The sequence below is a fragment of the Copadichromis virginalis genome, linkage group LG4 (genome assembly GCF_057382275.1).
Source record: "Copadichromis virginalis isolate Kocher_CV1m ecotype Utaka linkage group LG4, C_Virginalis_male_GT1.1, whole genome shotgun sequence".
In the NCBI taxonomy this organism is placed as follows: Eukaryota; Metazoa; Chordata; class Actinopteri; order Cichliformes; family Cichlidae; genus Copadichromis; species Copadichromis virginalis.
Genome location: NC_140621.1, coordinates 5,666,390 through 5,691,946, shown reverse-complemented (window position 1 = coordinate 5,691,946; position 25,557 = coordinate 5,666,390). Strand labels below are relative to the sequence as shown.

The window sequence follows — 25,557 nt, the reverse complement described above, 5'->3', positions numbered from 1 at the left end:
GCAAAACGACAAAACTGGTGCAGCTTAATGCGCATAAAGGTGACGTGAACAGCTTGTTACGTACAGTAAAAATGTTTGTTTTAGAATGTTCATTTTAAAACAATCTACAATTCAAATATGTTTTCTTGCTGCTTTCACATCCAATGTTAAAAATCTGGGGAAAATAATTTCAAACACTTTATTTCAGGTTGTCCTGATGAGATCGCGACTTCCTGTGAACAACGACACTGTCACAACTTACAGAAAAATGAACAACCTCCACCAAGCTCTCTCTGAGGCACAAAGACTGAAGTCCGAGCCGAAGGCGAGCAAAACAAAAATAAGTAGATTTAAAACATACATGTAGGTATTTGAATACACACAACAGGTTATTGAAGCATTTAAACAGGAACAGTTAATGATAGGATTCGGTCAGAAAACAGAACTTTATGGTACTGCAGGTCACGAAGACGGAGCAACAGCAGAGGAAATTTTATCATACAACCAACAACTCAACCAATGTTCACAGACAGAAAAGCAGCACGGAGAGTAGACAGCGGCTGCGGAGAACAGTTTTTGAACACGTGGTTCTCCAGCAGAGCACAGAGTCTATTCTACAGACTACCAGCGCACCACCCTGCACCACCATGCTCCACCCTGCTCACAGAAAGGCTACGTTTGCAGGATTTGTACAATTGTTCTGAGGGTAGTGTAGCTTCTTTTTGAGCGTCAAAGTAGAAATTTGTGTTTGTGGTTTCTTTCTTTAGTCAAATTTAATTCCCCTGATAAGGTGCCAGATTTACTAAAAAGGATAGCATCAGCACAATCACCAAATAACGCCCATGGCAGCCATCTGCTGTGACTTTCTGGAAGGTACAACTTGAATCTTCTCACACCGCTGTCTGTCTGAGGGTTAAGACCTGGTTTTAGAGTTATGTTAGGTGTGAGATTTACTGTAGTTAATATGGTTAAAATTGGGGGTGAGACGCTGGGAGTGCATTAATGTCAATAACTGTCCTCACAAAGCCGACACAGAGCAGAGCTGAGGAGGAAAGGACGGGAGAGGAGAACACTGCAGCTACTCCGGTCGGCTGATGCTACATCTTTAATATAGTTAAGACACAATGATAAAACACAAGTGAAGGAATCCAAGACACATTTAAGCAAAACGAGAATCCCAACCTAACCATGAACACTGCACAACAGGAAACAATAAAATATAAACTGCGCCCTTCAACTACACAAACATGACGTACACAAACATCCATATCACAATGTGTAGTGAAACAGTACATTTTTAACTATGTTTGTATAAATGTTTTTCATGACAAAGCTGACAGAGCTGGTTGGTATAATAACATGAGAAGGACAGTTATTACAGATTTCTGTTCTTACTTCACTGAACCTAAAGCTGAACTCATTTTCTGACAGGTATGCAGGTACTAACAGAGACTGGTAGCACAGGTGGTCTGTTGGCTCTGTAGATGTAGATCACAGAGAGGCTTCAGAGTGAGATTAAGGCGTGGTTGGTGATCCCCCGTCAGTCAGTGTCTTGAAATGGACGGACAGAGCTTCTTCCTCTGGGTTTGGTGGGTGTCTGTACTCCTCCCTCGTCATCAGGTGTCCCAGCACCAATCCAAAGCACACCAACAGGATACCCAAGACGTTGGCCAGCACTCCCTCTGGGGTGAACTTAGAGTAGGTTGGCCTGGCCCCAAGGAAGCAAGGGGACATCATAAGTGGGTAAGGGCATAGTAAAATTTAAGGTTAGTTGAGATAAATCAGGAGCAGATGGTGGTTATTGAGGATTTGCAGACATGTGACCACAAACCATGTGATGTTAACTTGTCTGACATTCTGCACTTGTGACATTGTGGGATCAATGAATGTAGGTCACTCAGTGACCATCCCTCAACCAGCAGTTGTGAGGGAAAATTTAGTACTCCCCGACTTTACTGCGAGTGGTTGGTGGAGTTTGCTGGGAAATGATTGCTTAAGGATCACACAGACCTACAGACTGGTCAGTGATCAACCTGGCAACCACGTGTCACCAGGGAAAAACTTATTCCGGTTGGCAATGACCTTCTTCCGATTGCTTTGGTCACTATCATATTGCTGTGTTTGTAGTTTGAATGGAAATGACAAACTTGCATTTTGGAAAGTTTTGCTACCTCTTAGCATGTCATTAGCAAGTATTTACAGACAACGATTTTAAAAAATTGCTCACAACCTCAGCAGCCTGCTAGGAGGTCTTTGGTGTAGCGCCTTCTTTGCAACCAATTTCATGCAGCCAACAACCTCCAGGAACCACTACACATTTTCCTTAGCAACTGGTGATTGTACCATGTCCACCATGGTAGGCAACAAGAGCAGTGTGCGGATGTACTGGATTAGAGTGGTGGATTTCTTTTTATCAGAGCCATCTGACTTCTGAGATCCAAGCTGTAATCAGCGATGACCCTAACTAAAAAGGCCTTTACGCACCAGACTCGTAATATCTGATATGAAGCCATTAAAACCGGCCATGTTATATTCCCTGGACAAATGTCCAGCTTTATATTTTCAGATCAAACCACTGGTGCTGACTATACAATAATGTGGAAATAGTCAAATAAATGTAGTTACTTAAGCAAGAAATGATTTCAAAAAGAAATGACAAAAACACAACGACCTTCACAAGCCACTCGTGTGATGTCATATTGTCTGTGGTTTATGCCTAAAGAACATCACTAATGAAATGAAGAGGAGACGAGGGGGCAGATACTCGAGTACAGACATACATGATGTTGAAGAGGAGCGTCTCCGTGATGCCCAGCAGGCTGGTCCCTACGGACATTACCAGCAGAGCCAGGCCACAGAACACGTGGATAGGCAAGTATGAGGCTCGTAACCATGCCGACGCAACAGGAAACAGGAAGAACATCAAACCCATCACCCACTGGCAAAAATGGAGGGATAAAAAGTTTAGTGTTGTAATGTGTTACATTTGCTGCAGAGATTCAGTCTGTGTGTGTGTACCTGTAAGCAGAACAGGATTAGGGTAGTCATACCGCACCAGCTGTGTAGAGAGTACATGTCAGGAATCTTGGCTGCCCTGTGGTAGTCAAACACAGCCACAAAACCTGCACGCACGCATAGAGCAACATGTCAGACGGACACACACATGGTTATTTAAAAAAAAAAAACATCTGCAGCAGTCAGACGCCGGCTGATGTAGCTCCCTTACCTACAATACTCATGATGAGAGCGAGCAGGTGAATAATGCCGTGAAGCAGCTTTACGTTCTTCTTCGGCTCATTGTGAAACACTCTGTAGACCAGGATGGCTGGAGAGGCAGACAGACAGAGACATGGAGACAGAGGGAAGACTATAGAATCCATTAAGTGCATTTAACACTGATCAAACATTACACACATGTTAATTGCTGTTTGTTCTTTTTTAGACTTTTGTTTTTTCATCCAATGCAGTCTGAAACAGCAAAACATGATTCATACTCATATTTCATAACCTCAGGGTCGGTGGTTCGATCCCAGGCTGCCTCCTGGCTGCATGCCAAATATCCTTGGGCAAGATACTAACCCCATGTTTGCCTACTGGTGGTGGTCAGAGGGCCCAGTGGCGCCAGTGTCCGGCAGCCTCGCCTCTGTCAGTGCGCCCCAGGGCAGCTGTAGCTACAATGTAGCTGCCATCACCTGTGTGGACCCATTGTCCATCATTTTTAAAGGTGCCTGGCAGAATGTGACACGTTACTAATGGATGAAGATGTCTGCAATCAGTCTTTAACACGGTGCACGCCTGTAAGCTGTTTGCATTGACCACTGGGCAACAAAATTAGAAGACCATGTAAAGTATGGAAGGAATCACAAGTAAAAAGAAACAATTGTTATTTTGAGGTCTATCTTTACTTTGCTAGAAACATAATCTGTATTTTATTCAGAATTCAAGGCAACACAACTAAACAGCATGATTGTGTGTCACTTCCTGCAGTGACACCATTATTGGAGCTAACATTTGATTTTCTATAAAATAAAGCAATTACAGATTCCTTCCTTCATTCCTTCTATCCAGTATAAGGTCACAGTGGGGCTGGAGCTTATCTCAATGGTTATGGCTCCAGAGGCAGAGTACACCCAAAACAAACTGCCAGCCTGTTCCAGGGTACCAGATACAGACAGACAATCTGTCAAGCTCACAGCCACACACTAATTTAGAATGAACAATCACACGACCCCCTATAAGCAAGCATTTGGCAACAGTGGGAAGGAAAAACTCCTTTTTAACAGGAAGAAACCTCCAGCAGAACCAGAGTCAGGACGGTCCAGCTGGAAGTGAGGGGACACTGTGGTAAAAGGTCAGCATTAATACTGTGCAGCAACTGAGCCTCCAGCTCTACCACACACACTCTCTAATTGTTCTCAGCATAAATCCTTCATTCACCCACCTGAGCCAACAGCTTTGTTTAATTTCCACTTCACAGCGTCACAGAGATTTAAGCCACCTCATGGGGGTGCAAGATACTCAAAAGAACCCAATATTAAAGGCGAAGGAGGGGGGCATGAGCTGAAGTGTAACAGCATTAGTGTGGACATGTGTTTGTTTCTGTGTGAGGAACACCCCCAGGAGGTTTCCATTTCACATCAAGATCCTTCCTCAATCTCATTCTAATGTCCAGTTAACCTTTGTTTTTATTGCTCTAATGCAATCTAGCACTGAACCAGTTGAGCTAATGTGGTTACTCTCATTAGAACGGTACCCAGGGCTGCGGACACAAAGCAAAGTCTGCTGCAGCATGAGCAGGTGGCAGCAATACGTCAAAAACAGTGACGGTGTGTCCAAAACAAATCAAGTTGAGCTGGATGACTGACGGCACCATCAAAAGGGAAAATCTGCATTAAAAAGAAACTGAACACGGGAATTGGAAAGAATGGCCTAACCAAGCTGCTATATAGTGTCATTTAGAAACAATGAATGAATGAATACATTTAGACGTATTAATGGCTTGTGTGGCACAGTAATTGCTGGTGGGCAGTCTCTCCACATCATGTCCACATACCAAGCGTCTGGATCAAATGAACATGTGACATCTGAAGTTCAAGTCAGATTTGACAAAATTCCTACAATTTTTATGCTGTTTAAGTATTTAGGTCACCTCACAAAACATTTGTGTGTGACAGAGCAACTTCACCTCAGCTGTCATTTGCACTTCCTTTAATCTGGCTGTGTGGATGTGTATGTCGTGTGGGCGTGTCATCCAACTGTCTTAATGTGTGGGGTCAAGTGTGTTCTGCATTTTTCACTGTTGTAACGTTGTATTGTGGTGATCTGAGTTCAGTCTTGAATGATGTTCATCGTGCTGTTGCAGAGTGACTAAGACTAAAGCTACATGAAGACTACATACAAAAGCATGCAGTGCTGTGCAGACATCTTAAGCCACTCTTCATTTTCTTATATTTTCCGTTTTCAGCAGTCAGACTTTCATTATGTTTTTCTTAAGTCTTCTTGAGCAGAAACTCTTCCAGCTTTCTGAAGGTCTTACATTGACTGCATTTTCACCCATTTTCAGTCCAGTCCTTGTACCTGACCGTTTGAAGAGGAATGTTTTTTTGTTTTTTGAGCCACTTAACACTGGCCTAAAAAAAAATCAACAATACAGTGTGACAGATATAGAATAAGATTCCTGCACCAACAAGGTGATTTCCCGAGTTACTAGCAGTAACCCAAGTTTCTGGCAATCCGTCCAAGGATTTCTTTTTGACACCCAATGGCCGTCAGGATGGTGTCGACTAGCCTGTAGAGGTCAGTGTGTCCCATCATGGGGATGCCTCCCCACACCATCACTGACCCACCACCAGAGATGTCAGTCTGAACAATGCTAAAGGCCGCATCCCATTCTCCAGAGCTTCTCCAGGGTCACGTGTGTCACTCAAGGTGAACATGCTCTCAATGGTGGACCGGCCAGTTCTGGTATTTGATGGCATACAGGGCTCTACGGTACCAGACGGTTCTACCCTCATAAAGTCTGTTTATGATTTTTTTGGGTCAGAAACATTCACACCAGTGGTCTGCTGGAGTTCATTTTGTCGCTCTGGTAGTGCACACCTTGTTCCTCCTTGCACAAAGGAACAGATACTAGTCCCAGTGATGGATTGAGGGCCTTCTACCACCCTGTCCAGCTCTCCTACAGTAAATGCCTGTCCCCAGAACCTCCTTGTGGCAGTGTTGGGCAGCTGATGATATACTCTGATTAAAAAGTGTTGCTTTATTTTTTTTTGTAGAGCCTCATCCTTTTGTTTTCATCGAGTTATAACTAGCTACATTTGTGCATAAAGGATGACAAAAGGCAGAGTAAATACATGAAAAAGCTGAGTCAAAAATATTATTTCACTTTCATCTAACAAACTAACTTCCTTCTTAATGTCAGGTATCAAATTAACTGGTAATCTGGTAATTAGCATGAAGGTCAATTGCAACTAACCTGAACTCTAACACAAGAATATTTGATTTTGTTTATACAATTTTGACAGTCAGGGTGCAAATAACATAATAATTCCAACTGACACATTTTAAAACTGGTGGAGTGCAGCTAGCAGCGGTTAGCTCAATATATCCAGCACAGGGAGGCTACAGCATGAACAAACAAGAAGACCCAGTTCTGAGAAATACCATAATTGGACAAGAGAATTTAAAGACCAATAGAGTGGAGGCCCTCTGCTGTCAGTGAAAAATATGCTGTTGTTTGCTGACTGGTGCTTTTTTGTGCCACTTTTCCCTTTAGAGTCATCCTGTCAAACCTTTACTGGATGCGTGACAAAAACACACACGCAAGCTGTTTACATTCATTCAGTGATACAAACCATTCCCCCTTTCCTCTGTTTGTCTCAGTCCTGCTGGGTCAGGTTAGGGAGGATTGATGGGTGTCTGGCCAGCGTTAGCTTAATGTAACAAGTCAGCAAAACAGTGGCTTGAGGCTACGATGCACTGGTGCACACTCATAAGCTCAGACACACACACACCAACAGTCCTACTAATTTAGAGCAGCCATTTTCTGTTGAGCATTTTGCAAGGAAAAAAAGAGAGAGGAACAATCACTGACTGCAAGTTTTTCAAATTATTCTAACATTTTCAGCTGAGCTCTGGCTAACTGGTCAGCTGGATAGCACTTTGATATTTCAGCAAGAACTCTCTGCTCTGCTTCTATAAAGCATTTATGGTGCTCAATGGAAACAAGCCCACGATTGGGAGCAGGGCTGGCTTGTGTTTTAGCCACATGCTCAATAAACAAATATCAGTATCAGCTACGAGATGTTACATTTTAAATTAAGTCGCCTATTTCTACCCCAGGTGGTGCAAGTTAAGAGTTTAACTTGAATAACATTGAAACACTTACTAAAATGCTCAACTTGTTTTAAATTGAACATGATGTCTTTGTTTGATTTCATGTTGATTCTGGGTTTTGTGTGTGTGTGTGTGTGTGTGTGTGTGTGTGTGTGTGTGTGTGTGTGTGTGTGTGTGTGTGTGTGTGTGTGTGTGTGTTAGCACTTGTTTGCATTAATAACCTCCTGTCTCTATCTTTATTCTTCATACAATGTGTTCTGTTCAATAAATCTTTTATAGATGATACAGATGATATTTCATGACTTCCCTGGATTATTGCTTAACACTAACATTAGGGATCTAAAATGTTTGACAGTAGCACGGTCGGTATGTCTGCTGGAAAAAAACCAAATACATAATAAACAAACATTTTATATCAATTTTATTTTATTTATGCAGAGTAAATTTGCAAAAGCAGTCGCCTCAGGTACTTTATCTTGTAAGGTAGAAACCCGACAACAATACAGAGAAATCCTCAACAATCAGCCGACCCCTTTTGAACAAGCACTTGGCCACAGTGGGAAAGAAAAGCTCCCTTTTAACAGGAAGAAACTTCCAGCAGAGCCAGGCTCAGGGAGGGGCGGCGATCTAGCCTGACCTGATGGGGAGTGATGGGTGAGGAAAGTAAAGCCTTTTTTTAACAATGAAAAAAGTATAATACAATCACAGAGATGCATCACTCAGTTTGAGCCACATCCTGATTAGGCTGAGGTTCTACCTGTACACTCATTGATCAGTGTGGACTCACCATCTCCATGCAGAAAGACCAGGCCCAGCACCATACACAGAGGGTGGATGTTAAACTCCTGCTTTGAGCCATTCCAGGCAAAACCTCCACGGAAGTGACCCATCCACACACCGGTTAGCACCACCGATGCCAAACCCAGCACCTGGGACACTCCCACCAGCCCCGCAAACGCAGCGCGACTACGACGGGGGGCAGAGTCCTCCATGATCTGAGAGACAGGAACAGAGCAGTTAGAACCGATGCCTTAGGCTGCACCATTTGCTGAATAAAATCAAAGTAAATTCAATTAGAAGGATGGGTTAGACAAAGATAAACACAGAGCATCAACAAAGTACCTCATAAACATTATTTTTCATCATGTCACATTATAAAGAGTTTGACTTATTTGAGCTTTTGAGAGGAAAGAAAGCTAAAATAACTCATATTTGCTTCAGGAAATTTTGCAGTACGAGAAAATCTGTACCCATGAAACATAACATCAGCCAACATCACTCCTGCATTTGTATTCCATCTTTAGGGTCTGTCTTTCACCAGCCAGTGTCAAAGACTGGGCAGTGAAAAGACTCACCAAGGGGCCGTCTACCATGCTAAAAGGATTTAGCTGAACAGTCTTCCATCTATAAAAAGAAATATAAATATCTAAAAACAGATATACTGAATGCCCTCTGTGACTGATTCAGGATTCAGGCCTGCTAGAACATAAAATCAGGCTCTAAACCCTTCATACACTGGTAACAAAAAGCACTACACATACATCATGACATGTCTGTTATCGTGTGCTAATATCCGGCAACGACACTCTTCTCATTCCTTACAATAAGGAATGAGAAGAGTTATGGGTTAGTTTCAGTTTCTTGGGTAAGTTTTTCATAAGATGCCGTATTAGTGTATAAAATAAGCATAGAGCATGTCAATTATATTAACATGCAAGTACCACATGCACTCTGATCAGGCATAACATTAGGTCTGATCATGCCTATTGTGTTGGTCCCATTTTGCTGCCAAAGCAGCCCTGACCCACTAAAGCATGGACCAAGTAGTTAGCAACAGATCCTTTAGACTTGGAAGTTGCGAGGTGGGGCTTCCAGAGACTGGAATTGTTTGTCCAGCGCGTCCCACAGATATTCACTTTGTGGAAGGGCATATTTTCCTGCTGAGAGAAGCTACAGCCATCAAGGAATACCGTTACCATGAAAGGGTGTTCATGGTCAACGCAATGCAACAATGAACCTCCATTTAGCAGCAATAACAAGGTTAAAAAAAAGGTTTACTGCTGCTAAAGGAGACCGTTCTTGCTCTCTGAACTTCCAGTTTCTTAATGGATGTCCACCAAGGGAAGGAAATCACCTGCTGTGCTCTACTTTGTCACTGATAGTCGGTTGTTTATGGCCATTCCAGGCTCTGGTTGCCTGAATTAATGAATTTGCTATCCTGACATAGATCTGTTATCCTTTGCTCTCATGTTAGTAGTCGCATTAGTCAAAATAGCTGTTGGTCCCAAGTTTAATTATTCTCAACTCTGAGGCAAGCGATTAAAGGAACAGCCAATGGGAATGCAGAACACTGTTGATTGACATAGGACAGCGAATAGGCAACAGGTGTTCTTCTTCTGTTTCACAGGAAGTAGTTTGCCTGGAAGTTTAGAAAATGTTGTTCTGGTGCCAGCACTTATTTCACCCATAGTCACTTGAACGTCATTGACTTTCTATGGTCTCTGCTCACCTTGTGGTTGTTGCTCTTAACCTCTCACTGAAATTCTGCTAAACATCAGCTGGACAAGCCTAAATCCTGATGCCACTGCCACCGTGCTTCTTCTTTGGGTTGATGTTTTCATGCTGTTAGGCATTCCCTAATGTGCGTCTAAGAAATGCATTAAAAGGTATAAAAATAGCATAAAATGGAATAACCTATTTGTAATGGCTCCTTCATGTACTTACACGTCTTTGGCTCTGAACTGCGCTAAACTACTGACGCATAAAAGGAGCAAAAAGTCTGTTTCGTTTCACAACAGGATCTTAAAGTTCCTGATGTCACTGTTACAGAACAGAATCACGATGGCACGAACACAGCCAGCACCACACTGGCTTGAAGCGGAAGATTTAAAAATAAAAACACACAGGAGCCTGTGTCTGCTGTGTTTTATCATGTTTCATATCAACCCAAAAGGCACAAGGTATCAATGACGCTCCCAATGCATAACAGGAAGTGTGTCACAGCTGTTACATGAGGACTGGAGCACAGAACAGCCGAATCCAACGGATTTCCACGACTGCAGCTCAAACTCCATTATCAGCTCCTCTTTGTTACAATTCACCTTCCACGCACACGGCGCGCGCGCACACACACGGGAAGAATGACAGCAAGTCAAACAGTCGTGTTCACGCTCCCACGGTGCGCTGTTACCTGTGGGATCAACGGGACTCTCCAGCCTGCTTTAGCTGTGTCTGAGTTATGTTCACAGTGACTGTGGAAAGGCACAGAGCATAAGGTTGACAGGAAGCGTGGAGTACTTACTGCGCTCCACGGTCTGCTCGGCTGTAGCGAGGAAGTCCTGCAGAGTGGACTTTACAGATCCGCCTTCCTCCTCCTCCCCTGCCTGCCACCGGGCTCAAGTGCGCCTGTGTGTGGGTGTGTGTGTTTGTTTTGGGTGGCCTTATTAGACCAAAAAAAAAAAGCCCACGTGACTTTAGGACGGCGATGAGCAGTGGAAAGCATACTTATGTTTATATATGTATGTGATCGTGTTAATAATATTAATATTATTATGAGGATGATGATATGGGGATCAAACTCTGATGTACACACAGCTCACACAGAGGATTCCAAGAAAAATGAATCATGAAAATGAGATTTTACGTGATAAAACGTCACGACAGCGTCAAGGGAGGGGTGGGAGGGGGTTGTCTGCGTGGACTTATGACTAACAGCTTCGATGTAAATGTTTGTTGCCTTGACAACGCTGGAGTGGGAAAGATGGAGGTGGGTGCGTGAGCGAGAAGAAGAGGAGGAGGAAGATGGGAGCGCTCGTCTTTGAATGAGAGCAGCTCGTTAGTGGAGACGCAGACAGTCATAGCCACCAGTGCTTTTAAAGGCACTACCCACTCGTGTGGATTCTCAGTTTGCGTTACCTTCCAGAAAGCAAGTTTCACTCAGAGTAATGAAGACAATGGACGCAGGGGCGGAAGGGGGCGGGGGTGTTGATGTGGCACAGTAATCGGAAAAATTCACCAGTGTATCGCTGTAAATGTATAACTATGAAACACTATCGATGAAATATGTTGGGTTAATAGATGGAAGCAGCACTACATCTTATTATTAGCTCTAGCCCTATTAAGTCACCATTAAACCTTCTTTTTTATGTTTACAGAATTCTGGTGGGTCTGTGCACATTAAAATCATTATAATTCATTGAATTATCAGATGCTTTTGTTTGTTTAAAAAAAATTTCTGATAGAATTTCCCAACTTCTTAAAACAATCACGGATACAGATCTACGTTCTGCGCATCATTTCCTGCATTCTCTTAAACCTTTAAGCATCAATATGTGCATGACAGCAGAAATATATTTATTCCAGTAAAGGAAAGCACACACACACACACACACAAGAAAAGCAAATCATGCAGGTAATAACATCAGCTACAATATAACAGTGAGGCTCTGTGGCACTCTGTGTCGCTGTCAAATTTTTCCTGTTAGCTGTTGTTGGACGGCTGTGGCTCAGGAGCAAATGCTGCTGTTTCAATGTGATCATGAGTCATTGCTCTTGTCTTGTAAATTTTATCAGGAGTGAATATACGTTCTTGATAAACATCAGGAAAAGAGATTGAAATTTACTTCAAAGAGCCGAGCGTCACTCTGAAGCCTTATCCGTGTTGTCAGTTGGGAAAAGTGTCAACCTGTGGAGCTGCTGAAGTACAGTTTTACTCATGAAAAAAAAGGTTTAACATAGCTTTGATTTTTAGTAGTCATCTTCATCTCCTCAGTGTTACTGAGGCTGACTGAAGACAAGAAGGTCAGGCCAATAAATCCTTAGGATTAGTCACCACCAACACTCCTAAACTTCATAAATAGTAGACTAATAGAATAGGAGACTTTGTACTCAGACTAAAAAAACCCAACATTATATGTTCTAATAATTTCCTGCAAAAATCACAGCATGATTTTGCTGTGTTGTTTTGTTTTTTTTTAACACAGTAATATTCTGTAAATAACAATGCATTCTGGGAGCTTGTGGCTGTTTGGCCTTTAAATCACAATTACAAGCTCCACTGTAAATTTCACATTTACAGATGCACTCATTTCTAGTGGACTTGGACAAGCAGAAAAAAGGGTGAAAAAACAAAAACTATCGATTGAAGTGCACTTAAAAATACTGCGTTTACTCCTAAAATGTAGTAAAAGTACTGCGTTATTGCAATCACAGTAACATCCCTGCACTCTGCCTTCTTCTCCTCTTGAGGGCGCTGCTGTCTCGGATAATTCACCTTGTGATCGTGTGTTTAATGAGCAGCAGCCAAATCCTTGATGGTGTTGATCTTGGGGTTCTGGGGAGTTGTTAAGGGACAACAACAGATGACAGAAAATATACATCCTCCACGACGAGGTCTAATATCTGCATATACTCAATATTATCCAAACGTCCAGCTGCACTGTAACACAGGATGTGTTAAACTCACGTGTTTCTCAGGTGTGTGTGTGTGTGCCTAAAGCCTTACGCTGTCACCTTTTTTTAGAAGAAGGAAAGAGAACAGTTTGTCAAGGATATCTTCATTAATGTCAGAAATGGGTGGCTACAGCCCTGTGTGTGTGTGTTTGTGTGTGTGTGTGTGTGTGTGTGTGTGTGTGTGTGTGTGTGTGTGTCTGTGTCTGTGTGTGTGTGTCTGTGTGTGTGTGTGTGTCTGTGTGTGTGTGTGTGTGCGCGCTCTCTTTTTCAGTCTGACATTTCTGATTTCTCCTGTGACTCACTGGAGGCTGACTCACCACTGCTCCTTTTGCGTAAGTGTGTGTGTGTGTGTGTGTGTGTGTGTGTGCGCGCGCCACATATTGACATGCTGTTTATTAATCTGTCCTCAACAGCCTCCATCCCCTTCCTTTCTTTTCATCTTTTAATGTCTTCTAACTTTTAATGACACCCATGTGCCCAGTTCTCCCCCTCTTCTTTCACTCTAATAATAAAGTCTCTTTGACCCTCCTTCAGTATGAATAGATTTTTTCTTTTTTTCCTACGGCTGTGGGTTTGAACCTGTCACATTTCTATTACTCTAAGATTGTACTTCCACCCACTGGTGCTGTATGATGTCACAATTAAAGAAACACTCGCACGTAAAGCTCACTTTTTCATTTTATAAAACTATGTTAAATACTTTTAGTTGCTAATGAGTATATTAATACCACTGGAGCATTGTACTCATTTAAAGCTTTGGATATTTACTCATGGACTCTACTGGATTATGTTTAATGATTCAGAGTTGAAAATAATCCTCATTCAAGCTCTCAGCTGTATTTAGTAATTCTGGTTCTTGACAAAGACTTACATTGTATCTCTTCTTCTCTGCTGCAGATTTCTCCCGTGTGTGTCACATCTCTGCTGTGTATTTTTGGATATTACGCCTGCCCCTGACCTTTGCAACACTCACCTGGATACCTCTGTCAAACTTGTTCTCTGTTTGTTGTAAATAAACCCATTACCTTTTACCTGTTGTCCTCTCCTGCATTTTGGTCTAGTGAAACTTAGCAGGCCTTGGTGCAGTCCCTCAATTTATTGCTGTCTGAACAAGCTGTTTGTCATGGTCTCCGCTCCTCGTCAGCTGACAGCCGTCAGGTGCTTTGTTTTTGTTTACCTTTCTCTCTCACCTCTGCTCTCTCTTTCTCTCTCGCCCTCTCCCATTCTCTTTCTCCTGCCGGGGCGGAGCTCAGTATGGGCTCCTGCCCCTGGCCTACACACCTGGAGGTGATCAGCACACCTGTCGGTGATCATGAGAGATTGGAACCCTTCTTAAGAGGGCGAGTCTGCTCTACTCGTCGCTGGATCGTTGAGCCTTCAGCGTCAGTCGTCCTGTATTTTATAAAGTCAGTTTGTGAGCATGTCTGAACCAGGAGACTAATGTTTTTTTTCTGCCTGTGCATAGATTGCCTCTGGACTTGTTCTTCCCCGTGCCTGGCGACTGAACGGGAGCAAGAGAGATAGAGGAAAGGAGAGGAGATGTGTTAGGACTGAATGGAAACCTTCCCTTCCTGGACTCCTGCCTCTTTCATTCCTGGACCCTGGAACCCCGACCCCTTTTTTCCTTTGGCACTATTATGTGTATATATGAATTTCACTGTAGGAAACACTGTAAATAAATGCACCTTTTGAAGATACTAGTGGTCTGCGCGTGAGTCTGATCTACGAAACCTGACACTGTTTCGTTTACCTTTGCCTTTGGCTAGCTTTCTTCTGATTAGTTACCCCCTGTAAACAGAAAGTTTGAACAGTATGTGGGTGGGGCTTCTGTTCTCATAAATGACTGTATTAGGGTCAAAAGTAAAAAAACAAACAAACTCTTAACCCAATACTACTTTTACCCGTTCAGTAACTATATTGAATGAGTAAATGTAAATACGCAGAGCTTTTTACTCTATCTGAGCACTCAAAGCATTTTCTACAAAATGCCTCATTCACCCATTCTTACAAGCATTTTTTTCTATGCCAAAGTCCTTTCTGAAGTGTGGACTGGAGCAGCCAGGTATTGATCTAAGGCCCTGCATTAGAGATGGGATGAGGAGCTTGGTAATTTGGGAGGGGCTCAGAGTACAGCCAGTTAAGGTCATTCAGGCAACAAGTATGCTTCCTTCACAGCTCCTAGGTGGGGTTTTTCAGGCATGCCCAAATGAGAGAAGGCCGAAGGCTCGACCTGGGACCCGCTGCAGATGTTACGTCAATTGACTGGCTCAGTCCTCCACCTTAGTGTCCTCTAGTAAGAGCTGGAGGAGCTGGTCGGGTGAGAGGGATCTCCGCTTAGACTGCTGCCCTTGTGACCCCAACCCTGATAAATAATTCTTGTACTCTATATTGCCAAAAGAATTTGCTCATCTGCCTTCACATGCATATGAATTTGAGTGACATCCCATTTTAATCCATTGGATTCAATATGCTGTTGGCCCACCATTTGCAGCTATAACAGCTTCAACTCTTCTGGAAAGATTTTCCACAAGGTTTAGAAGAATGTTCATGGGCGTTTTCTTCTTCCAGAAAGTGAGGTTACACACTGATAATGGATGAGAAGGCCTGGCTCAGTTTCCGCTCTAAATCATCTCAAAGGTGTTCTATTGGGTAGCGGTCACTGTGCAGTCAAGTTCTTCTACACCAAACTTGCTCATTAAAGGTTCCAACAAAGTTGGGACATGAAACTGTCCAAAATGTTCTGGTGTACTGACGTATAAAGAGTTCCTTTAACTGGAATTAAGGGGCCAAGCCCAACTCCCGAGAAACAACCCCACACCATAATCCCCTCTCCACCAAACTTCACACTTGGCACAGTGCAGTCAGGTACATTCTCCTGGCAACCACCAAATCTAGACTTGTCCATTGGATTGCCAGACAAAGAAGTGTGATTTGTCACTCCAGAGAACAAATCTCCAATGCTCTAGAGTCCAATGGTGGCAAGCTCTTGGGTGAAGCTGCTTGGCCATGGAAACCCTTTCATTAAGCGCTCTACGCACTTGTAATTTACTACATAACAGTGTGTAGGTGTGATACACATTTTACTATCACTGATGCACCTCATTCATTTTAGCTTTATTTCAATTCATTTCATGACTCGTCAGAGGGAGAACATAAAAGGAGGGGATAAGAAAATATGTGGAGAGTAATCGGAAGCAATGACACGACCTTTGACATCCATGTACACCAACCAATCCATAGCCTTCTCTTCCATAAACCCCTCCAATCAGCACAGTTCCTTAGAAATACCCACGAGGCACCTGTGGAGTAGCCTGAGCGAGGACAGCATCTCCATGGCAACAACATCATTACCAGAATAGCTCTTTACTTCTCTATTTCTGTCTCTCCATTTTCTCCGACCTTTCATTGCAACCCATCCTTTCTCCTCTTTTTGGCTTAATGCACATTGTTTCTCCTCTCCTCCTCATGTCCTCCTTCTCAACCCTCTCCTCCATTTCCCACCTTCTTTCCTTTTTTGTCCTTTCTACCCCATCTCTCTCCAAACCTTTCCTCCCTCATTTTTTTCCCAGTCTCCATTTTTTATTCCGTCCACCTCCTCCGCATGTATCTATTTAGCATTTTCACATTGTGCAAAGAGAGAATATATTTATAGCCTCAGCTATGATTCCTCCTCTCCTCTCTTTTTGTTTACTGTGAATGAAAGTGAGATTCTGCAGCGTTTCTTCTGAGCTATCCAATTAAATCTGACAGTTGTTTTCACCTGTTTACATCAGACTAATTGCTTTTTAAAAAAATCAGATTTTGACAAATTTGAACTGAAGTGCTCCTGCATTACTGATATGCAGGACTTTGACTCTGATTGGCATAATATTAGAAATTTGGTGTCCATTATGATGTATTACTACATCTTATCCATGCCACCATATGTTTAGTGGGCTACAGTGAGATTCAGAAATGCCTAAAAAATGGCAACATTTTCATGCACCTCCGCACACTTGACATGACTGACATGATTGAAGTGCTGCCCTCAATAAAGGTAGTTATAATAATAATAATGAAAAAAAGAACTATTGTGTCTTATTGTAACAACGTATCCTTTTCAGTGAATGATTGTCTGAACTCAGCAGAACATGGACATCACAAAATGCTAAGCTTGCTCCCTAAAATAATTTGGTAGGCCTTCACTACAGTTGCCTTCAGTTATTGCTAACTTATGGGTTTTTTTGCGATCAGATTAGTCTACAGTAAGTAATATAATGCTCAGATGAATTGAGTTCAGGTTCCTTAATTTCCCATTTGAGAACATTTCATTACCTTGTTTTGAGTCACTTTTACAGTTCATTTTGGCTCATTGTCCATGTGTACTGTGAAGTAGTGTCAAATGTTCTGCATTTTTACTAAATCTCAGCACAGAGTATAGCTTTATTTGCTTCAGAATCTACCCTGTTACTTATAAGCAGTCACACCATCACTAAACAGCAGTGACCCATTTCTGTTGGCAGCCAAATGTGTCAGTGCCACAACACTGCCTATGGACAGGTCTAAAGACTACGCTGTTCTGGACAGCGATCTCAGATGTTGTTCCTGGGATCTGCTGGAGCCACTCACCCAGTTTTGGAGGTCAATGCCCTGAGTGCTCAGATTACCATGGGGACCACTGCTGCCTCCACATTTTCTCTAGCTCCTCTCTCAGTCCCTGCTATTTCTCGTGCTTTTTGTGGTCCTTTTCACACATGTTGATATCATTTAGAATAGTTACATCTATCACTAAGGCTTGCTTCCTCTGCTTGTCCACCACTATGATGTCAGGTTGGTTAGCCGTCACCATTTGTTCTTCTGTATCTGGAAGACCCAAAGGATCTTAACTTGGTCATGCTCAACCACCTTACGGACCGCATCCCACTTTGACCTGGTGACTTCCAGGCCAGCCTTGGCACAGATGTTCCTGCATACTATGCTAGCCACTTGGTTATGGTATCCCATGTATACCCTGCCTGCTAGCATATTGCACCCTTCCATAATGTGATGGATTCTTACACACTACACCTGGAATCTGGCTTGGTGTAGACCCCATCCTCTATTGATCTTGTCCTTAGAGCTTGTTCCTGTGTTGCCATGATTAATGCCTTTGTGGTGTCTTTCAGTCCAGTTTTTTCAGCTATTGGTGTTGGTAGCCATTTTCCAATATCAGCCACTGCTTCTACCTGCAAATAGTAGGCTCAGCAAGAGCCTGTTCTTCCATGATGGTTCCTCTTTTTGCTCCTTTTCTTTCTCTTATTTCTGCCTCCTGAGGTATTCACTAAGCACATTATTGGATGGATCTTTGTTGTTTCATCCTGGATCATAGTTCTGACACTCACTGGAACAGTACAGTATCAGGGAGGTGAACCTGGGCTGAAACCCTCCATGCATTGCAAGGTGCTTTCCAGTCTTGATGTCAGTGGCTTTCATCTTCTTCTTTGGCCAGCTTATGACCTCAGCAAGGTATCTAAAGACTGGCATGGCATAGGTGTTGATTGCACGGATCTTCTTCCCATTCAGCTGACTCCTCAGGACTTGCTTTATTCTCTGCAGGTATTTGGTGGTTGCTGCTTTGCTTTCCTAGTGGCCTTTTCATGGTTCCTATTTGCCAGTGGGATTCTAAGGTACTTGTAGTTATACTTTCGCCAATAGGTGTGAATCATGTCAGGGCCTGGTGCTGTCCAATGCTTCATACTTGAGACTCAAGACAGTTCTTGGCTTACTGGATCCTGTTCAGGGAGGTTGCTGTGGTCTGTTCTTAGATCCACTAGCAACTGAGTATTGATGTGTTGCATCCTCTCTTCCATATATCCTTACAGTATTGCTCAGTCTCCAGGCATAGTGGCATTGTTCTTATATTGTTTCCCTGCCACTGAGAGTATACTTTGGATGGTTCAGTGGAGGACATCTGTTTTTTTTATCCTAGCTACTATTTCTCTGGTATACTTTTTCGGGGGTTAGCCAAGACTATGAGTCTTTCCTTGGCAGTTTCTAAGGTCTCAGGTATGGCCAGCTTGCCTTTCTTCAGTCCTGATAGTTGGCTAACTTCCCTCTGTACTAACCTTGAGTTTGGCCTCTAGTCTCCCTTTTCAAGGAGAGTACTGCTCCTTGTCCTTGTTCATGTTGTAGTCAAACATCTCAGGAGTCACTGTTGCCATGGTGTCAACCATCTGGTTGGTTTCAGTGATGATTGCAGCGCAGTAGAGATTGTAATGCTGCATTCATATCTTCTAGTAGACGTTCAGGAGGTACTTTCTTTAGTCTTTGTAGTTAACCACAAGGGCCAGGTTTCCAGCTTAGCCACAATTTTCTTTTTCAGGCCAGCTGCTCTTGCATTCGATGCCTAAAACGCACCAGGTGTTCTTGGAGCTTGGTATCAAATCTAGAGGGTGGGGATTATGTGTATATATATATATATATATATATATATATATATATATATATATATATATATATATATTTTTTTTATATATTTTATATATTTTATATATTTTATTATTACTATTATTATTATTATTATTATTTTTTTTTTTACTATTTAATTTGTAAAAATGTGTATACACACACACACACACACACACACACACACACACGTAGGAAAATATTTAGTATACACATCCAGAAATGCATACACTATTATATATTGTACATATATTTATTAGTTTCAGGTTGGCCATTCTTGTATTTTGCTCGTTTGTGTTGTTGTGTTTGCACATCTCTGTTGCTTGTGGGGCTCGCACACAAGAATTTCACTCGCATGTGCTGTGCCAGTGTGCCTGCACATGTGATGTGACAATAAAAGTGATTTGATTTGATTTGATATATATATATATATATATATATATATATATATATATATATATATATATATATATATATATATATATATATATATATATATATAAAACACCCAGCACGCCCCTGCGGGCGGTTTATCCTTCAAGCTCGGGTCCTCTACCAGAGGCCTGGGAGCTTGAGGGTCCTGCGCAGTATCTTAGCTGTTCCCAGGTCTGCGCTCTTCTGGACAGAGATCTCCGATGTTATTCCCGGGATCTGCTGGAGCCACTCGCCTAGCTTGGGAGTCACCGCACCTAGTGCTCCGATTACCACGGGGACCTCCGTTACCTTCACCCTCCACATCCTCTCGAGCTCTTCTCTGAGCCCTTGGTATTTCTCCAGCTTCTCGTGTTCCTTCTTCCTGATATTGCTGTCATTCGGAACCGCTACATCGATCACTACGGCCGTCTTCTTCTGTTTGTCTACCACCACTATGTCCGGTTGGTTAGCCACCACCATTTTGTCCGTCTGTATCTGGAAGTCCCACAGGATCTGAGCTCGGTCATTCTCCACCACCCTTGGGGGCATCTCCCATTTTGACCTCGGGACTTCCAGGTTATACTTGGCACAGATGTTCCTGTACACTATGCCGGCCACTTGGTTATCGCGTTCCATGTATGCCTTGCCTGCTAGCATCTTGCACCCTGCTGTTATGTGCTGGATTGTCTCTGGGGCATCTTTACACAGCCTGCACCTGGGGTCTTGCCTGGTGTGATAGACCCCAGCCTCTATGGATCTTGTGCTCAGAGCTTGTTCTTGTGCTGCCATGATTAGTGCCTCTGTGCTGTCTTTCAGTCCAGCTTTGTCCAGCCACTGGTAGGATTTCTGGATATCAGCCACCTCCTCTATCTGCCGGTGGTACATACCGTGCAGGGGCCTGTCCTTCCATGATGGTTCCTCGTCTCCCTCCTCTTTCTTGGGTTTCTGCTGCCTGAGGTATTCACTGAGCACTCGGTCAGTTGGGGCCATCTTCCCAATGTATTCTTGGATGTTCGTTGTCTCATCCTGGACTGTGGTGCTGACACTCACCAGTCCCCGGCCCCCTTCCTTCCGCTTAGCGTACAGCCTCAGGGTGCTGGACTTGGGGTGAAACCCTCCATGCATGGTAAGGAGCTTTCTTGTCTTTATGTCAGTGGCTTCTATCTCCTCCTTTGGCCAGCCTATTACCCCAGCAGCGTACCTGATCACGGGCAGGGCGTAGGTGTTGATGGCCCGGATCTTGTTCTTACCATTCAGCTGACTCCTCAGGACTTGCCTGACCCTCTGCAGGTACTTGGTGGTTGCAGCTTTTCTAGCGGCCTCTTCATGGTTCCCATTCGCCTGCGGGATCCCCAAGTACTTGTAACTGTCCTCTATGTCTGCAATGTTGCCGTCTGGTAGTTCAATCCCCTCAGTTCTGACTACCTTCCCTCTCTTTGTTACCATCCGACTACACTTCTCCAGTCCGAACGACATTCCAATATCATTGCTGTATAGCCTGGTAGTGTGGATCAGTGAATCGATGTCTCGTTCACTCTTGGCATACAGCTTGATGTCATCCATGTACAGGAGGTGGCTGACAACTGCTCCGTTCCGTAGTCGGTATCCGTAGCCAGTCTTGTTAATGATCTCACTGAGGGGGTTCAGGCCTATGCAGAACAGCAGTGGGGACAGAGCATCTCCTTGGTAGATCCCGCACTTGATGGTGACTTGTGGGCTTGGAGTTGGCCTCTAGTGTTGTACGCCACATCCCCATTGAGTTCCTGATGAAGGCTCTTAGGGTCCCATTGATCTTGTACAATTCTAGGCATTCCAGTATCCAGCTGTGGGGCATTGAGTCATAGGCCTTCTTGTAATCAATCCAGGCCGTGCACAGGTTGGTCAGTCTGGTCTTGCAGTCTCGGCTGATTGTTCTGTCTACCAGTAGCTGGTGTTTTGCGCCTCTGGTATTCTTGCCAATTCCTTTCTGTGTCCCGCTCATGTATTGACCCATGTGCCTGTTCATCTTAGCCGATATGATGCCTGACAGGAGCTTCCATGTAGTACTGAGGCAGGTTATTGGTCGGTAGTTGGAGGGGACCGGTCCCTTCTTGGGGTCCTTGGGGATCAGGACCGTCCGACCTTCGGTTAGCCATTCCGGGTGTCTCTCGTTAACTAGCAGCTGGTTCATTTGTGCTGCCAGACGCTCGTGGAGTGCAGTCAGCTTCTTCAGCCAGTAGGCGTGAACCATGTCGGGCCCTGGTGCTGTCCAACTCTTCATACTGGAGACCCTTTCTTGGATATCTGCCACTGTGATGGTTACTGGACCCTGTTCAGGGAGGTCGCTGTGGTCTGCCCTCAGATCCTCTAGCCACTGAGCATTGCCGTTATGGGTTGCATCCTTCTCCCATATGCTCTTCCAGTATTGCTCCGTCTCCAGCCTTGGTGGTGCTGTTCTCTTATTGTTCCCTTGCCACTGAGAGTGTTAGTGTTGGTAATCGTGGTTGTAGGTATTGCCATCATTAACAAGACTGGCTACGGATACCGACTACGGAACGGAGCAGTTGTCAGCCACGGTACATGGATGACATCAAGCTGTATGCCAAGAGTGAACGAGACATCGATTCACTGATCCACACTACCAGGCTATACAGCAATGACATTGGAATGTCGTTCGGACTGGAGAAGTGTAGTCGGATGGTAACAAAGAGAGGGAAGGTAGTCAGAACTGAGGGGATTGAACTACCAGAAGGCAACATTGCAGACATAGAGGACAGTTACAAGTACCTGGGGATCCCGCAGGCAAATGGGAACCATGAAGAGGCCGCTAGAAAAGCTGCAACCACCAAGTACCTGCAGAGGGTCAGGCAAGTCCTGAGGAGTCAGCTGAATGGTAAGAACAAGATCCGGGCCATCAACACGTATGCCCTGCCCGTGATCAGGTACCCTGCTGGGGTAATAGGCTGGCCAAAGGAGGAGATAGAAGCCACTGACATAAAGACAAGAAAGCTCCTTACCATGAATGGTCCAGAAATCCTACCAGTGGCTGGACAAAGCTGGACTGAAAGACAGCACAGAGGCACTAATCATGGCAGCACAAGAACAAGCTCTGAGTACAAGATCCATAGAGGCTGGGGTCTATCACACCAGGCAAGACCCCAGGTGCAGGCTGTGTAAAGATGCCCCAGAGACAATCCAGCACATAACAGCAGGGTGCAAGATGCTAGCAGGCAAGGCATACATGCATATATTGTTCCAGTAGACCACTTTTCATTAGAGTATCCTGGTTCTTTATCACCTGGCCCAAACCAGGGCCACATCTGAGCCATTATGGCTTCAGCTATATGTCTCTCGCTCAGATTCCGATGTAGGGTTTGATACCATGGGCGTAGCCTGAGGACCCTTATTGGATGTATGCTCTGGATGTATGTCCTAGTGTATATACATATATAAAGGCTTTTTCTTAATTTGAGCACTCAAAGCATTTTCTTACTACAAAGTCTTATTTTCCCATTCAAGCACTTTGCCTAACATTTACACTCACACACACACTGCTGCACACAATAGGACAAGACAAAGATTATGCCATTCATAGTAATTTTTACCAAAACACTTTTTATTGTTAGCAGCTCTGTTGGAAATGCACTTTGTTTCTGAGTTTTGCTGTGTTTATAAAATCTGTAATTCACCAGTCACTTAAAAACAAATTAAATGACGAGCTGAGAAATGAATGGTGGCACATCTTGGATGTGTAGCTCACGGATCTGCAGCAACTGTTTGATGCTATCATATCAATATTGACCCAAACCTCACAGGAATGTTTCCTGAACCATGTTTAATGCATGCCACAAAGACTTAAGGTAGTTCTGAAGGCAAAAAGGGTCTAACCTGGTATTAGCATGGTGTAACTAACAGTGAGCAGTCAGTGTAAAAAAGCTATAAACTGTGAATCTATAATTTACAACATATTGATGTTGTAAATGATATATGCTTTCGCAAACACCGTGCATTGAGTACAATTAAATGTATAATTAGGGTTGTATGATGTGGTAAAAAACAAACAAACAAACAAAAAAAAACAAGAAGCTGAAAAAAAAAAACTTATCAAAGAGCACTGGATGACAAAGTGGTGCAGTGGCCTTACCTCACAGCAAGGAGGTCCTGTTTTGAATTCAGCCCAAAACCTTTCTGTGTGGCGTTTCTATGTTCTCCCTGTGACTGTAAGACTTGTGGTTGTCTGCCTCTCAGTTAGCCCTGCAATATAGTGATGTGCGGATCGATCCTGAAATATCGATTCCTCCGATACCAGTCATTTATGTTCTAGAATCGATTCTCACATTAAAATATCGATATTTTAGTAATTTAGGGTAAATTGTAGTTTATCATTAACAGGAACACAGTGGAAAGAAACTATAACATTCGGATTTTCTACATTCAAAGGAACTACTTCCTCTTCCGCCTTTCATAGTCATGTGCGAAATACGGCTGTATAAATGTCTCGCAGCCCCTTGGCGTGCGCACTCAGAACAATGGCTGAGCGTAATTGTGCGGACGTATTTTACCTCCACAAACAGCTGAGATGTGGTTTGCGATACATTTGGCAAAAAAGTGAGGTGTTGTGGCCATACTTGCCAACCTTGAGACCTCAGAATTAGGAAGACATTCAAAAGGGCTGTTGGGGGGAGTGATAAATAAATTTTACAGTGTTTATCGGAGAAAATACGTTAAATGTCACCGTTATTATTGGCCGGCCCAGAAACAGCGGGGGTGTCCAAATTCAGAGGCTGCTTCCGCCTGAGGACCGGCCTTCATGGTCTAAAGAAAGCCGTCACAAGCTCCCTCGGTGGAGTGAAACTCTGCCGTCTGCTCCTTGCTGTCTAAAATATAACCGGGCGCTGACTTAAACTCTTCTGTTTAATCAGTTTTCTGCTTGATGTTTATTCAGCTGTGTGAAAACCCCGGAGGAACCCTCCCGAGGGATTAATAAAGTTAAATTTAATCTAATCTAATAACTTTAATCTCAGCCAAACCGATTTACTCACGAACAAATAAAACACTGAAAAAGCCAAACAATAACATTTTTAAATTATCAAAGTGACTTATATATCATGTTTAACCCGAGTAGTGAAAGACCGCGGGGGTTTGAAGACGATGCGTCGGTCGGCTCAGATATTTGAAGTTTACACAGCTACATTCTGAAAACCTGAAACCTGAAAATATGTTAAAAGTTTTTTTTTAATTTTTATTATGTTGCTCTTTGTTGTTTGCTTTCTCTTCTGTTTTTTTTCCTCCATACAGGTGATCCAGGTGTTTTGCGGGGTTTTTCTTTCTCCCCCCCCCCCTTCTCACCGTCTCTTCTCCCCTTTGGTTTTCAATCAAATGGACCAATATGGCAAGGCCATGATGATCCACTTGGTAAAATAAATCTGCTTGGCATCTTTCTTGGCCTTAAGACAACAATTCTGATGGCTAAAGATCCAAACGGGACACAAAAAAAAAAAAGAAAAGAAAAAAAGTTTCTTTGCGACCCAGAAAGAGAAATAAGAGTAATATTAAAACTAAGTAGCTGCCGCCGTTGTTGGAAACTGGAATTGGCTGCGCCTGCTATGAATTCTCGATATGGTTTTTCAATTTTGTTGCCCGGGTGGAAAATCGGGAGAAATTCGGGAGAATGGTGGCTCCGGGAGATTTTCGGGAGGGGCACTGAAATTCGGCATTCTCCCGGAAAAATCAGGAGGGTTGGGATGTATGGTTGTGGCAACATCACTAACCTTGTCAAACACCTCAGAGTAGGGGAGACCGGGGATAGTTGTAACGTGGGTCAGTTACACTTCCAATTTCTCCAATCAGGGCTAAGTTTCAAATGATGTGACTCATCCTGTGCATGCCCAACTCAGTTCTGCTATCACATGTGAAAAATCAGCACATTTTGTCAAACACAGACAATTTAACACAAAAAAAGTAATTTGTATGCCA

At 43.4% G+C, this 25,557-nt stretch overlaps 1 protein-coding gene across 2 annotated transcripts; it reads right to left on the bottom strand.

Moving 5' to 3' along the window:
* Positions 1 to 164: 164 nt before the first annotated feature.
* cyb561 (cytochrome b561) lies at positions 165 to 23,743 on the bottom strand. Of its 2 annotated transcripts, none has more exons than XM_085453267.1 (6): positions 23,726 to 23,743; positions 8,102 to 8,309; positions 3,206 to 3,304; positions 2,998 to 3,101; positions 2,760 to 2,917; positions 165 to 1,687 (listed from the first exon to the last, which is right to left on the bottom strand). In XM_085453267.1, the coding sequence occupies exons 2-6, from the start codon at positions 8,304 to 8,306 to the stop codon at positions 1,495 to 1,497; spliced, it is 759 nt and encodes a 252-aa protein (XP_085309393.1). In that variant the 5' UTR covers positions 8,307 to 8,309; positions 23,726 to 23,743; the 3' UTR covers positions 165 to 1,494. The 2 variants fall into 2 exon arrangements, with proteins under 2 accessions (XP_085309393.1, XP_085309391.1); XM_085453265.1 differs by lacking the exon at positions 23,726 to 23,743 and adding an exon at positions 10,616 to 10,741.
* Between the last annotated feature and the right edge of the window lie 1,814 nt (positions 23,744 to 25,557).